General features: G+C 41.0%; 1 protein-coding gene and 8 non-coding genes across 9 annotated transcripts in view; 2 read left to right on the forward strand and 7 right to left on the reverse strand.

Annotated features, from left to right (window-relative positions):
• The window catches only part of LOC108710640 (hepatic lectin), a 77,191-nt gene extending 74,251 nt beyond the window's left edge, over positions 1-2,940 (reverse strand). Inside the window, exon 1 of the mRNA XM_041587217.1 lies at positions 2,648-2,940. Within this exon, the coding sequence (XP_041443151.1) occupies position 2,648 (1 nt within the window). The 5' untranslated portion in view covers positions 2,649-2,940. The remainder of the gene's footprint in view (positions 1-2,647) is intronic.
• A 1,303-nt stretch (positions 2,941-4,243) lies between these two features.
• trnav-cac lies at positions 4,244-4,316 on the forward strand. The gene has a single exon. It is a non-coding gene; the product is annotated as a tRNA-Val (tRNA).
• Positions 4,317-5,906: 1,590 nt separating this feature from the next.
• Positions 5,907-5,978, reverse strand: trnae-cuc. Its single transcript has one exon. It is a non-coding gene; the product is annotated as a tRNA-Glu (tRNA).
• A 572-nt stretch (positions 5,979-6,550) lies between these two features.
• Positions 6,551-6,622, reverse strand: trnae-cuc. Its single transcript has one exon. It is a non-coding gene; the product is annotated as a tRNA-Glu (tRNA).
• Positions 6,623-9,254: 2,632 nt separating this feature from the next.
• Positions 9,255-9,326, forward strand: trnam-cau. The gene has a single exon. It is a non-coding gene; the product is annotated as a tRNA-Met (tRNA).
• A 1,706-nt stretch (positions 9,327-11,032) lies between these two features.
• On the reverse strand, positions 11,033-11,104 carry trnae-cuc. The gene has a single exon. It is a non-coding gene; the product is annotated as a tRNA-Glu (tRNA).
• A 1,515-nt stretch (positions 11,105-12,619) lies between these two features.
• Positions 12,620-12,693, reverse strand: trnan-guu. The gene has a single exon. It is a non-coding gene; the product is annotated as a tRNA-Asn (tRNA).
• A 2,014-nt stretch (positions 12,694-14,707) lies between these two features.
• Positions 14,708-14,780, reverse strand: trnav-cac. The gene has a single exon. It is a non-coding gene; the product is annotated as a tRNA-Val (tRNA).
• Positions 14,781-15,106: 326 nt separating this feature from the next.
• Positions 15,107-15,179, reverse strand: trnak-cuu. The gene has a single exon. It is a non-coding gene; the product is annotated as a tRNA-Lys (tRNA).
• Positions 15,180-15,933: the final 754 nt, after the last annotated feature.

A 15,933-nucleotide genomic window follows, 5' to 3' on the forward strand; every position in this document is an offset into this window, starting at 1 on the left:
TGCCATCCCTGAATTTCTGCCACCCTAAGCCCGGCCAACGGGTCTTTGTGGTCTTGCCACAAATCTGGGCCTGTTCTTATCCGCTGCCTCTCAAAGTTGCACAATGAAATCACTGAAAGCTTCACAGCCGGAGCAGTGCAAAACGATCAATTACGCTGCATTCCGAAGGGCAAGGAACCAGTGTGGGGGGGAGAGTATGGCAAAAAAGCCAAAGAAGAATGGGTGTTTTTGGAAGAGCTCTTAGTGGTTATCTTGTTTTGGTTTTTCCTCCACCGTAAGTTTTAGACCCCAAAAATGTGTTCTTTATAAAGATTGTTCTCATAGGCGGAGGGTGATTTTTCTTGTTGGGAAGGCTAAAGTTGCCCATACATGGGAGGCCTTCAAATAGTTGTTCACTTTTAAATTAACATTTAGTATCATGCAGACATTAATATTCTAAGATCATTTGCAATTAGTCTTCATTTTTTATTTTGTGTGTTTTTTTAAAATTATTTAGAGTTTTGCTCAACAGCTCCTGAATTTGGTATTTCAGCGGCAATCGGGTTGCTAAAGTCTTATTTGCAGCAACCAGGCAATGGCTTAAACAAGAGATGGAAATATGAGTAAAAGAGGGTCTAAATAGAAATAAAAAGTAACAATCGCACCAGGGCCCACCGGTCTGCAGCTTCAGTGCCCCCCAAACCATCCCCTGTGCCCCCCCCAGCCACAATACACCCTCTTTACCCCCATCCCAGCCGCAAACCAGGGTAAGCCCCTGCTCTTTTGGGCCCCATCGGCCCAGACCCGCTCCCTGCACTGCCGTTTACCGCCATGCGAGTGTACCGTTTTCTACACACCGTGTGGTCATGGAGGTAAGTGGTTGTGTAGGGAGCGGGTCTGGGCTGATGGGGCCCAAAAGAGCTGGGGCTTACAGAGTTTTTCCAGGTGTCCTGCCAGCCCATTCCGACCCTGAATCTGAACCTCACAGAACAATAATTTTTAGATGCCGGGGTCAGTGACATCAAAATATTAAGGGTGTAAAAACAAAAAGACAGGGTAAAAGTAAAACACATAATATAGCAGAATAATTAAATGCTAATTTTACATACAGTCGCCTCACACACCAGTTTCATGTACAAGTCCCAATGCACATAAATGGTCACTAATCTACAACTTAGGTATTTTTTCCAACAAAAATGTTCACATATATTCCTCTTTCCTTTTTGTTGTCTTTTGACCCTACTCCCTTCACTTCCCTTTCCTTATAAGCCTCTTTAGAATTCTGTTATTCCTCCATTTCTGTCACTCCACTCTCATCACATTCACTTCTTTCATATATTTTTCTTCATGTTGTTTCCTTATAGCTTGCCTTTTCCTCTCACTCCACTTGTTTCTGTTATGCACTGTTTTTTCCCTTCAGCCCAATCTTAACCATTTTAGCTATATATGTTTCCCAGCCATAGTGTCATAAGTGCTTCCCCTGAACAAACACAAAATGAAAAGAACAAAGAAAATAAATAAAAACTACATGTGCATACAGCCCCTCAAGCAAAAATCAGTGAAAGGGTTAATTTAGGATTGGGACATGGGTGTCTGAGATTACTAGAAGTATTTCAGCTAATGAAGCAGTTTGATTTAAGTTGCCCAGCAACAAATATCCTCTTCTTTGGGCAACTAATCTCCCCAAACTGCCTCCCCTGCCTTCCCGCCGGCTAGAATGTACATCACCGGCGGGATGGTATTCGGAGCGCTTTATCTTACGAAGTCGCCCAAAGTTTCCTTGTGAGGCAACTTCGGAAACGAAGGCAGGGGAAGGCAGTTTGGGGAGATTAGTTGCGCAAAGAAGAGGATATTTGTTGCTGGGCAACTAATCTCCCCAAATCTGAGCGTGTGTCTCTGTCCTAAAATAGTCCAGAGCAGACATAGGATCAGGACAGCAGTCATATATTTAGTCAAAATTGCAAATGTTGATAAAGATAAAAACAGCTAATGAAACACAGGAAGCCTGTCATTGAGACGTAGCACTGTATTACACAATGGGATAAAGCTGTGCAAGGAACCGCAAAAATTAACATATAGGCCTCTGTATATCCCTTCCTTCACTTTGATATAGTAATCAGTGCCTTTATCTTTGGGTATTACATTAGGAGAAACATTTTATCAGAGATGTGGGAACATACTGTAGGTTCTCAACAAAGCCGGGCCAAGCCGGGCAGGCGCCCTAGGCAGCCTGCCTGGCTGCTGCGCCGGCTAGTTGCGCGCTTCTGCGGCAGAGAAGGGACCGGACTAGGGGTAGGAGTAAGTACGTGCCTGTCGCCCCTCCACCTTTGCGCCCTAGGCACGTGCCTACTCTGCCCACCCCTAGTTCAGGCCCTGGTTCTCAAACTAGAACTCCTGGCAGATGTGCTGTTTTAACAGAAGTCATCATGGTTTAAAATTATTTCTATTCCCTCCATTAAACACCATAGAAGCCAGTTCAGGGTTAAGAAAGATCAGTAACAACACAAGTGGATTTATAATGACACTCATTTTAGGGCTGCTTATCTACTTTCTTTGCATCAAACCAAAGCATGGGTGTCACAGTCAGGGAAAATGCAGATTAGTTTATAGTTACCCCTGGACTGTAAGTTCCTTAACCTCAAACTACCAAACCAAAACATTTCCTTACTTGCGAATCTTTGTCTTTATCACTGCATCTGCCTTCTCTTCTGCCGTTCCTTCAGTTCCTAAAGTGTCCACAGGCCCGCCCTCTTCTGTGTGCTGATTGGTCTATAGCTTGGTCTGTTATGAGAGGTGTGCTCTGATTGGAAAAGCTTCAAGGGGAAAGCCCCAATCGGAGTGTAGCTGATTTTCTACAGCATCAGAGTTTGCAGACACGCAGGGCAGGAGTTTTCCCCATGTTTAAACAGCGGCATTCAGTAGGGGAGATTTTTATTTCTCTTTTCTTTGAGGTGTCAGGCAGGTTTGGGGAGGCTTAGCCTCCCCAAGCCTTAATGAAAATCCGCCCATGATTGTTCTTTAAAATGCGCACTGAATATCCCTTAGTCTGTTCATATTAGTTGCTTCTTTTCTTTTACAGTATGTATATGTGTGTGAGTAGGGTTGCCACCTGGCCGGTATTTTACCAGTCTGGCCAGTAAAAATGATGGTTGATCCCAATGTTATTAATAGGGAAAAAAGATAAATATATAGGAAGGCCCATATTTTTTTCCGGAATAGTGGCAACTTTAGTGTGAGCTCGGCTGATTCATCACAACTGGCTGTTACAGCATTTTCACATAATAACATAGTTTGGATTTGTCAACCAGCACCCCAAGGCCAAGTCCCCCATGGACAATGTATTGTTTATATGTGTGTTCCTCTACAAGGGTCTTAGTGTGCAGATGATTTAAGCAGTGAAATCTCCTGCACATCCAAGTGTAAAAGCTTCAGAAAAAATGTAGAAACGACTAGTCAGCATGCCGCCACTTCATTTGTGCTGCCCTAGGCCCGGACTTTTGCGGCCTTCTCATAAATCTGGGTCTGATAGTAATTTGGGTTAAAAAAAAAGACACACATCCATCGAGTTGAGCCTTTAGGCCTAAATATAACCTGCTTTACTGCTGGACTGAAGTTAAAGAGATACTGACATTAGAAAATAACCTTTTTATTATCTATCATAACATTATCTTTGAATGCTATTTATAATTTTGCCATAAAAGTATTTGCCTGATGCTTTTACATTAACTTTCTTACTACCCTGTTCCTGTATGAGGGGGCTGCCATATTTGTGCAGCAGGAGTCCGTTGGCATTAGAAACTCTAACCGACGGGTTAAGAAGGGACAGTCGGGTTGGCAAAACAGTCAGGTGTAGGAACTTCAAATAGCAATTACTAAAAGCAGAACTATCAGTGAAAAATGATCAACATGACCTATAGGTAACTTTTAATGTAGAGAAATATTTTCAAAAGAAAATATTTAGTGTCAGTATCACTTTAAGTAATTAATAGTTTAAGGATATCTGTAATAATAAAAGGGATCCCCACCTGAAAACATTTTTTGTAAAATGAAAGAAATATACATTGATTAAACATTTTCAATATTTTTGAAATATAATCAAATGATTTTATTTGCATGAAAACAGTATCTGTCCATTTACGTTGTCTATAATCCTGGACTCCAGAAACACTGTTTGCTAGCCAGTTGATTGAAAGGTGAGTTTTGAATAGATTGTTCAGTACTTCAGATGGTAAATTGCTTTGTTGCAACAGGGGGAGCAATGGTAGTTTCTGTAGTGTAGTGGTTATCACGTTCGCCTCACACGCGAAAGGTCCCCGGTTCGAAACCGGGCAGAAACATCTTTTTGTTGAGCAGGCCCAGATTTACTGTCCATACTCCCCTACACTGTCCCTTTCACTTCCTTGTCTCCTTCCCCTCCCCTTTACCTCCTCATCTCCTCTTTAACTTCCCCTTCCTTCAGGGTTGGACTGGCCCACTGGGATACCTGGAAAACTTTACAACAGATTAAAGTTGATGGGTTCACCTCTCAAACTATAAGTATTTGAGTTTATTAATTCTAAGCCTTACTACATATTGATGATTATATTACTGTCAGATGGTTGAGTAACTTATCAAACTATTGTTTCTTGGGGTTCCACTATTTTGGACATTAGTGCTGCCATGTCAACACTGTGATGGTTTTCACAATAGTCTACCCATGTCATTCAAAAATGCACATTGCTCAATTTTCTATGGGCCCCGATGCTAAAATAAGGGAGGTTTCGGTCAGTCACTCTCATTGACTTGATGGGGGGGGCAGTGGACTGCATAGTGGTGTAGTGTTCATAATTATCCCTTCCTAATGTTATAGCTTGTTAAATCCCATTGGTTGCCCACTGCCATGTGAAGGAACAGGAAAACTGAAAATCCTATCATACTTACCGAGACTTTTGTTTCCTGGACTGAAACATGGAAGTCGGCACCGGGCTTCCCGATAGGCTTGCCACCTTTTATGGAAAAAAATACCGGCCTTCCTATATATTTATCTTTTTTCCCTATTAATAACATTGGCATCAACCATAACTTTTACCCGCCAGGTCGGTAAAATACCAGCCAGGTGGCAACCCTACTTCCTGACCCTAGTGGGGAGAGCTCTCGGCTTTCAGTCAATGAGAATGGGCTAGTGGGGCAGGGACCAAAAACATTTTAAGCCTAAAGCTAATTTGATCTTGTAGTATCACTCACCAAAGTGGAAACGTGGTCCAGGTGCTCCAACCACAGGCCCTCAGCTCATCAAGGGAGCGGACAATCCATATACAAAGAATAAATGTTGGTGCAGGGCACACTGGTAACTCACGTATAGATCAGACCAAAGGCATGTGGATACTTTATTTATACAATCATCTCTTGCCTGACGTGTTTCGTGTCACTAGGACACTTAATTATAGGCTAGCTTTGGTCTGATCTATACGTGAGTTATCAGTGGGCCCTGCACCAACATTTATTCTTTGCTAGTAGGGCAGGGAGCCAAATTTACTGATTGCTTGCTAATTACTGTCACGTGATGGGGGGATGGGCCCCATTGGTTGCCCACTGCCATGTTTCAGTCCAGGAAATGAAAATCTCTGTAAGTATGATAGGATTTTCAGTTATCTTTCTTGAAAGTAAACAACTGCTGCTATTCAACGGCATCACCCTTGCTTCTCTGTTCTGCCCACCTGCATAACAATTCAAAACTGGGAGTAAACATTTATTGGGGGATTAAGGTTGGTGTATTCATACAGCAGTTTGTAACTAGGGAACAAATAATGGATAAAAATCATCTGGTTTGTCATATTGCTGATTAATAGAGGGTATCTTAATAGAGGGCAATGTTTATGTAAGCAGACACATAATTTCCTAATATTATGTTTTTTCAAAATGATTTAAAAGAAAAAAAAAAAAGCATGTTCCCTGACCGGGAATCGAACCCGGGCCGCGGCGGTGAGAGCGCCGAATCCTAACCACTAGACCACCAGGGACAGCTGAAATACGTCGCCATGCATGTCGAACCTGCACTCAATGAGCATTCCTCCAGGAAGACACAATTTTATGTGGATTTATTGACAAGAAACATGAATAGCCTTAAGATGGCCATAGACACGGAGATGCACGCATTTGGCGATGTAGCCAAAAAAGCGTATCTCTTCCCTATATGCCCACATTGAAGTGGGCGATATCGGGCTGATCCGATCTTGGGTCCTAGGGCCCAACGATCGGCTCAAAATGCATCTGATATGGGCAGTTGGATCGCGGGACCATATACATGCACAGATGCGGCCGCTATTTGACAGGATTTTTTAACCTGTCCGATCAAGATCTGGCCAACTTTCGGCCTGATATCACCACACTAGTCAATAAGCTGCCAACTCGATCTGTAGGCAGCTTTTATTGGCGAATGTATGGGGGCCTTAACTCGTTTCATGTTCTCACAATCATAGGCTAAAGTTGATGTCTTCTCACAGAATATTTAATATAATATCGAATATATGGAGTGTCCACCACTCTTGGTTTTTTTTTTTTTTGAATGATTAAAAAGAAAAAAAAATACTTGTTCCCTGACCGGGAATCGAACCCGGGCCGCGGCGGTGAGAGCGCCGAATCCTAACCACTAGACCACCAGGGACTGCTGAAAAATCTCCTGCATGCATGTAGAACCGGAACTCAATGAGCATTCCTCCAGGAAGTTTTACAATTTTTTTTTTTTACGATTTATTGACGTGCAAGCAAAATAAACAACCTTATATATTTCGTGTTCGCACAATCATAGGCTATAGATTTACTATTTTCACAGAATATTTAAATGACTGTCCATCAATCTCATTCACAAATGATACAGCCAATCTCATCTCATGTATATTCCACCCATCAGGTGGGCCACACCCACGTCAGCCATGTGGGTACTCTCAGTGTTGAAGCCAATACAATTCAAAGACAACTTTATTGACACATTTAAAAAAACAACAACCAATGAATATCACAGAAGAAAAATTAGTCATTCAGTAATTCATATAAACATCTAATGATATTGGACAATATAAATGATCCATTATTAGTATGTATTCAAACCAAGGTTAGAAATAGCATGATATATCATACACGTAATTCATGCCAAGTGGAAGCCTTGTGGCTGGGGATGAGCAGGAGATACAATAGTTTTTTTAAACCTCCTGTGGACCAATCCCCATTGTTCCAGTCCCGATGATGAAAATTTGAGTGAATAAAGGGAGTGGACAGGCGTGACGAACGACCACGAGTCTAGGGGCACCCTCTATATAAATTTGGGCCTGCCTGTTTATTCTGACCTCTCCAAGCTGATCGTTGCCTGTCTGATTATTCTACACTCCCCATCCTGATTCCGGCCTGTTTGACTATTCTTAACTCTGCTTGTGCTGGCCTGCCCGTCCACGCTACATTGTGTGGTTGGTCTTCCAAGCTGTATCTCTTCCATCCAGTATCCTTGGTGAAATGATTGTGCCCCATTGCTCATCCAGAACCTTTAGCTTTTCTCCTCTCTTAGTAAGACCTGGTGGCATCCAATTAGCTTAGGGCTTCTCCCGAGGTGAAAGGTGGCTATTAAAGACAGAAGCAAGAGCCGAGACCAGGAAGCATTGGTTCTGGATTTAGTGTGCCGATCATGACATTCACCTTCCAGCAGGACAATGCCCCCGAAGCATACTGCTAAACTGCAACACTCGAGTGGTTAAAGGGGAAATATTTAAATGTGCTGAAATGGCCTAGTCAAAGTCCAACCTCAATCCAATTGAGAATCTGTGGTCAGACTTGAAGATTGCTGTTCACAAGCGAAAATCATCCAACATGAAGGAGCTGGAGCAGTTTTGCCTTGAGGAATGGTCAAAAATCCCAGAGGAAAGATGTAGCAAACTCATAGAGACTCATCCAAAGTGACTTGCCGCTGTAATTGCTATAAAAGGTTGGTCTACAAAGTACTGACTTTAGGAGGGGTGAACAGTTATGCACGCTGGAGAATTCTGTTATTTGGTCCTATTTGTTGTTTGCTTCACAATAATAAAAAAAAGTTATAGGCATGTTCTGTAAATGAAATGGTGCAAACTCTCAAACAATCCATTTTAATTCCAGGTTGTGAGGCAACAAAACATGAAAAATGCCAACGGGTTGAAGCAAAATCATTTTCTAGCTCCTGTAGAAACCAGCTACAATTCCAAGACAACCCTTTGATATTGGAATTTGTGTAAGGGTGTGACGTGGAATGTGAGCTTTCTGGAAGATTAACTTTGCAGACACTGCATAAATTCACAAATTCATATGTAACATAACAAAATGGCATACCCAAAATGGACATTTCTTACAACTCTCTACATCACACTAAAAGTTATCTCAAAGGTGAACAACCCCTTTAATTTCCTCTCACTCTGCAGAAATCTGCAGCCAAACCCTCAGATAACTGTGAGTAGTTCAAGAAGTATTAGGGATGCACCAAATCCAGGATTCGGCCTTTTTCAGCAGGATTCAGATTGGGCCGAATCCTTCCACCCGGCCAAACCGAATCCTAATGTGCATATACAAATTAGTGTTGGGGAGGGAAATCGCGTGACTTTTTGTCACAAAACAATGAAGTAAAACATCTTTCCCCTTCTCATCCCTAAATTGCATATGCAAATTGGGATTCAGATTTGGTTATGTATTCAGCCGAATCTTTTACGAAGTATTCAGGGGTTCGGCCGGAATCTAAAATATTGGATTCGGTGCATCCCTAAGAAGAATACATTGTTTCTATTAGGGATATTAATAGAGATAGAAGATTGTGGGCCTGGCTAAGAATAGAGTGGTTTCTAGCTCCAAATCCTTTAATATTTTCCGGCAAACTGGAGGAGATGGGAACAGAAATTGCAGCTGTATCTGAGTGCAACTGGTGCTCCAAATATCCGGAGACACACAAAATAGCCGTTCTGTTAGACACAATAGGGGAAGATGCTTCTAGCTGTATAATACTATGAATATGGTATATGAGACTCCTGAAGCACTCACTATGAATGAACTGCTGGCACAATTCCATACCTCCCAATATTTCAAAAACAAAAGAGGGACAAAAACTTAAAAAATGTTTTTTTGCACATGTGCAGTTATCTGGGCTGGAGTCTCAGAGTTAGAGCACATGCTGCACAGTGATATTACTAGTGGCTCAGTGTTAGTGGCAGATAACAGTCAATGATACTAAAACAGTTAGTAGCTTCTGTATTAACCATCTATGCTAAAATAGCACTGGTGTAGTGCACAGCAGAGTGGCGCAGCGGAAGCGTGCTGGGCCCATAACCCAGAGGTCGATGGATCGAAACCATCCTCTGCTATATTTTTTTTTTAAAATATATTTTAATAAATATTTAATACTCTTTATAATGCAATTACAAGTTGATGCCTTTTTGTGTTATTTTGTAGTGGGGGCCTTAGGGGACACACCTGCTAGCCACCACTGCTGCTCACAGTTCCCTCCTCTGTCTTACTGGCCTGATATAATAGTTGACTTACAGACCTTTCGTGGAAATGGGGCTGATGGGATTTGTCCTTGGTTGGAGCCCACTACATGCATCGAAGTGTACACCTTGTGGTTTTCCAGTCTAAACACCTCCTTTCCTGTAAAATACCCCTCACAAACTAGGGATGCACTGAATCCACCGAATCCCCCGAATCCTTCGCGAAAGATTCAGCCGAATACTGAACCGAATCTGAATCCTAATTTGCATATTCAAACATTTTTTACTTCCTTGTTTTGTGACAAAAAGTCACGCAATCTCCCTCCCCACCCCTAATTTGCATATGCAAATTCGGATTCGGTTCAGCTGGACAGAAGGATTCGGCCGAATCCAAATCCTGCTGAAAAAGGCCGGATCCTGGCCGAATCCAGAACCAAATCCTGGATTCGGTGGATCCCTATCACAAACTAAATATTTCTGGAAAGTACACACGTGCTGCTATTCAACTGCAACTTGCTTTCCTACATGCAGAATTGTCTGTCAATAGAGTTCTCTGTAAAATTTGGGGTTTGGCTGGAAATGAAGAAAAAAAGATCCAAAGTTAGATGTCTACCTATAATCGCAATTACAGCTTTAAAAAACAGACATTTTTACCAAACGTAATACTGATTGGTCGAATTTGTGAAACGCATTTAAGTCAACAGGCGGTCTGCACCAACGACAATTTTTATATGCGTATATGCGTGCCTATTTTGTCCAAATGTATTAAAGGCAATGTGCGTCCGAATAATGTTGACAATTTTTATGCGCTCGCCTATTCTGACACGTGCCCAAATGTTTTTGACGCAGCGAATTTTTCGCTGGCTAATTTTCTCCGCAGTTTCACAAATTTATTCGCCAACTCAGAAACGTGGAAACTCGCTGCAAATTCGTGCCTGGCGAATTTATTCGCCTATCAGTAAAACTAAATGATACACCACTTGTATAGGTGCCCTTAAAGATGCAGCCACCAAACACCCTTAAACTGGAGCAATACAGTAGGTGCATTGGGGGCTGCACTTATGAGTTATGTATAAGGGCAGCTTTGCACATCTTAAGAAAACAAGGGAAAATCATTTTGTTATAACTCCAGTATAAAAAATTGCTTCTATGTTCAAACCCAGTTTGTCCCGTAAAATATTATTTCATGTAGGTCTCTTTTTCAAAAAAACCTAAGCAACTTTAATGAATGCAAAATGCCTAAAAATTGCTTAATTTGTAGGACATAGCTGTTCAATTAAATTAGTCAGACCCCAGCAAAACCCAGAGTAGATGATAAGCACACAAACCTGAATGATACCAGGGGCAGCAGAATAAGTCGTGTCCACCTGCATAAAAATTCAAAACTGGGAGTAAACCTTTGGGGGGATTAGGGTTGGTTTATTCATATAGCAGTTTGTAACTAGGGAACAAATAATGGATAATGATCTAGTTTATCATATTGTTGATTAGTAAATCTGAATAGAGGGCAATGTATATGTTAACAGACACATAATTTCCTAATATTCTGTTTTTTTAAAATGATTTCAAATAAAAAATGCAAGTTCCCTGACCGGGAATCGAACCCGGGCCGCGGCGGTGAGAGCGCCGAATCCTAACCACTAGACCACCAGGGATTGCTGAAGCGCTTCCACGTGCATGTAGAGCTGGCACTCAATAAGCAGTCCTCCAGGAACACTCACAATTTTATGTGGATTTATTAAAGTACAAGAAACATGAACAGCCTTATGCATTTCGTGTTCTCACAACACAATCATAGGCAAAAGATTTACTCTTCTCACTAATCACATTCACAAATGGTACAGTCAGGTAACGTTCATGTGAAAAGTTCCTCACTAGGGCCACACCCACGTCAGCCATGTGGGTACTCTCAGTGTTGAAGCCAATACAATTCAAACAAAACTTTATTGACACTTTAAAAAAAAAATAACATCCAGTTAATATCACAGAACAAGAATTGGGTCAGTAATTTATAGAAACAGCTAATGATATTGGACAAAACCAGATACCCATTAATAGTATCTATTCAAACCAAAGTTAGAAATAATATAATATATCATTCTTGTTATTCATGCCAAGTGGAAGCCTTGTGGCTAAAACTAGTTATCCACTAGTCGGAAAAAGTAGGTTTTGAAAAAAAAATGTTCTAGGGTGGGGGTTCAATAGGGTCTCACACATTGACCGTGATGCACATCACAATGGCAGTTAGAATAATTGTAAATGTATTTAACTCGTCACTGAATTTATTATTAATGGTTAATACACTTAAAAGGGGTTATCCTTTTGTGCCCTCTAAATCAACTGCTCACTGTTCAATAATTAACATCTATATTTATTTACACGGAAATGAGTTAAAATGGTCCAAAAATAAGGATAGCAACAATTGTTGAATTAACTAATTAAAGGTGTACTCTAATCACAGAATATGATACTCACAGAGAACACGAAACACCTAAGGCTGATCATCTTTTTTGTGCTTCAATAAATCCATTTGAAATTATACAAGTCTGACCGGAGGACTGATCACTGAGTGCCTGCTCTACGTCCTTACAGTGTTTTCCACTCTCAAGTTGAAGGCCCAGGGAGGTGCACCGTGGCTCTTCATACATGTGGTGATGTACATGAACATGCTGATAAGATATTTGCAATCACAGATGTTGTTGTTTCCTATAGCCACCATCTAACACATGACCCAACCAGTAGCTCGTGAGCAACATGTTACTCTCTAACCCCTTGGATGTTACTCCCAGTGGCCTCAAAGCAGGTGCTTATTTTTGAATTCCAGACTTGGAGGCAAGTTTTAGTTGTATAAAAACCAGGTGCACTGCCAAACAGAGTCTCAATGTAGGCTGACAATCCACATAGGGGCTACCAAATGGCCAATCACACCACTTATTTGGCACCCCAAGAACATTTTTCACGCTAGTGTTGCTCCCCAACTCCTTTTTCTTCTGAATATTTATCACGGGTTCAATAGGTTGGGGATCCCTGCCTTAAGACATACCTGGTCAACCGTGATGGCTGTAGCCCCTGTGGAACCTTACTAAACCCAAACACAGATGTAGCTCAGTGGAGACCAAGCCAAACAGACAATGTAAAACCATTCCATCTTTATGATAATAAAACCAAAACGTCCCTGGGTGGGCTTGAACCACCAACCTTTCGGTTAACAGCCGAACACGCTAACCGATTGCGCCACAGAGACAGCTGTTTTCTGGCTTTGATGTTATCTCTTCTGAAAGCACCGAATGCAGACTATGATTGAGTACCCGCTGAAATGCATAAGGCTATGTGTTGATCTACTTTCTTCCTCTGAGTAGTTCAAGAAGAATACACTGTGTGCTATTAGGGACATTAATAGAGATAGAAGATTGTGTGCCTGCCTAAGAATGGAGCAGTTTAAAGCTCCAAATCCTTTAATATTTTCTGGCAACTACAGTGAAAAGCTGGAGGAGGTGGGAACAGAAATTGCAGCTGTATCTGACTGCAACTGGTGCTTCCAAATATCCAGAGACACACAAAATAGCCGTTCTGTTAGACACAATAGAGGAAGATGCTTGGAGCTGTATAATACTATGAATATAGTACAGGTATAGGATCCCTTATCTGGAAACCCAATATCCAGAAAGCTACCAATTATGAAACAGATTCCATTTTATCCATATAATCCAAATTTTGAAAATTGATTTCATTTTTCTTTATAATAATAAAACAGTAGATTGTACTTGATCTCAACTAAGATATAATTAATCCTTATTGGAAGCAAAACCAGCCTATTGTGTTTATTTAGTGTTTAAATTAATTTCTAGTAGACTTAAGGTATGAAGATCCAAATTACAGAAAGATCCGTTATCCGGAAAACCCCAGGTCCCGAGCATTCTGGATAACAGGTCCCATACTGGTATATGAAGCACTCACTATGAATGAACTGCTGGCACAATTCCATACCTCTGGACATTTGAAAAACAAACAGAGGGATAAAAACTTGTGCCACTTGAAGCACAGTGATTTTAGGACACGCCCATTTTATGGACACCCCCCTCTAATAACCACATCCATTTTACAAAATCTGGCAGGTTATGGGAGTTTGAACACATTTCTGGAAGGTGTAGTGCAATGTTTTATGTGGTATAACAGTTTTGCAATTGCCCTTTAAGCTGCAGGTCTCAGTTCTCCCAAGAGAGCTGCTGATCTTAAATAGTTACAATTGTATCTTTGCTTGTTATAAATTGTTACAATTGTATCTTTGCGTATCTTAAATAGTTACAATTGTTTCTTTGCTTATATTAAATTCTTACAAATGCAGCTGCTGACTGTTCTGGGCTCTCTGCCAAAAAAAAAAGCCTCTTATTTTAATTACGTTTTAGAAATTTTGTATTTTCTTTTGGCGTCAGTGCAGGGGATCAAAGAGAAAGTCGGGACATTTCAGTAAGAAACCCAGGACTGCAGACTGAGCTGTCAAAATCGGGACTGTCCCACAGAAAACAGGACAGTTGGAAGGTATGTATATACTACTTTGTAGCAGTGGTGAGAGTAAAGCTGACCATAGACTCAAAGATCCGCTCGTTTGGCGGCCGTATGGCCGAACAATCAAATTACGTTACGCCAAGGGGCTCCGACGGGTCAGTCAGTTAAAAATCAAACCTTCCCGATCGATATCGTGGCCAGATATTGATCGGGAAGACCCGTTGGAAGCCCCCATACACAGGCAGATTAGCTGTCAAATTGGTTCAAACGACCGATATCGGCAGCTTTATCTGCACGTGTATGGCCACCTTAAAAGATGGATGCTCATATACTACCAGCCTATTTAGAGCGGCATTGTGATGCTCTATTGAATAGGAATAGGTATAAGCCTGTGTCTCAGCCTATAGGCGAAAATTTCTGCCTGCAACTCTCCCTGCCCGGAAGGGCTTCACTTACAATGCAGCTCACACTTCTCCTTAAATTGAGACAGGCAATCATGGTCACATGACCCAAGGCTCCGTCACTGTAGGAGGGGGCTACACAGCATGTTAAAGACACATGGGCTTTCTATAGCCAATCTGTGTAGCCCACAAGTCACTGATTAACCCTGTTGTGTCGGAGGATCTGTATTCTGCAGAAATTATCACGCTTTATCTGGAAATATTTTTTTCAAAATGGAAAATTGCATGATTCAGTGCAATTAAAGTTTTTTATCAATTAACAAAAAAATTGTAAGTACAAAAATGTTCAGCTGTTTCTGCCCGGTTTCGAACCGGGGACCTTTCGCGTGTGAGGCGAACGTGATAACCACTACACTACAGAAACTGTGCCGGTCACATGGTACATTTCATTGGAAATGAGACTTATCTCTTGCATTGATTTTATAGGTGTAGTAATCACATGTCCAGACACACAGTCTGGATAACCCTCTTGTTGTTTGCTTGAAAATAAGCCACTGTTCCCTGGGCTGCTACATGGTGACATGGGATTACAGGACTCAGCACACAGTTAGCCAAAGCCACTGCCAAATATACAAAACTTTCATCTTGAAAAAGTTTTTTTAAAAAAAATGAAAGTATCACTAAGGAGTTCCATATATAATAAGATAAATGAGTTGTGGCTATTGAATATAAACTGTAGCAAAAACATTGCGCCCAACGTGGGGCTCGAACCCACGACCCTGAGATTAAGAGTCTCATGCTCTACCGACTGAGCTAGCCGGGCCACATATAACATCTATTGTTATTACACTTAAAGTGAAAGAGCAACTTTTTTTTATTTTTTTGTTACAGTCCCTTTAGAACAGTCCCACAACTCTTTGCATGTGCTTAGAGGTAAGAGATAAGCAGAAACGTATGATTTATTATCCCTTAAAGTTAATAAATAACTACATCTCTGCAGATTCACATTTGCATTGAATTACAATAAACTGTATATATATAGAATATAAGTGACTGATTAATCACAAAGCCGTGCCGCCTTTTATAAGTCCTGAAGCGGCAAAAAGATCCAAAGTCACAAAAACAGCTGAAATTGAAGCAAAAAGACCCGAAAGGAGGCAAAGCTGAAGTCCTGAAGCCACAAGTTCATTTTTTTTAATCCCCTGGCCACCAATGTATTATTTTAATACTCTATAGGCCCCTGCCATCAATGTTTTTTTTTTTTTAAAAAAAAAAATATTCTCTGGGGCCCCATATTTTTTTAACTTGTAAGGAGGGCCATGGTGCCAATGTTTTCTTTTTTAAAATATTCTCTGGGGTACCAATTTTTAGGGAGGCCCAATGTTTTTTTTAAAAAAACTTTTAGCTGGCCAGATCACACTGTGCGTGCCACTGACTTTCCTAACAAAATCCAAGATGGTGACCCCCCCTGTGCACAGGCCTGAATCGCTACCATTACAGGGGTTTTTGAAACTTTAGGGTATTGTAGTATTTTTAGTATGTAAAATACAGCATTTCTACTAATTTTTCTTTATAGG

The sequence above is a fragment of the Xenopus laevis genome, chromosome 3L, assembly GCF_017654675.1.
Source record: "Xenopus laevis strain J_2021 chromosome 3L, Xenopus_laevis_v10.1, whole genome shotgun sequence".
Lineage (NCBI taxonomy): Eukaryota > Metazoa > Chordata > Amphibia > Anura > Pipidae > Xenopus > Xenopus laevis.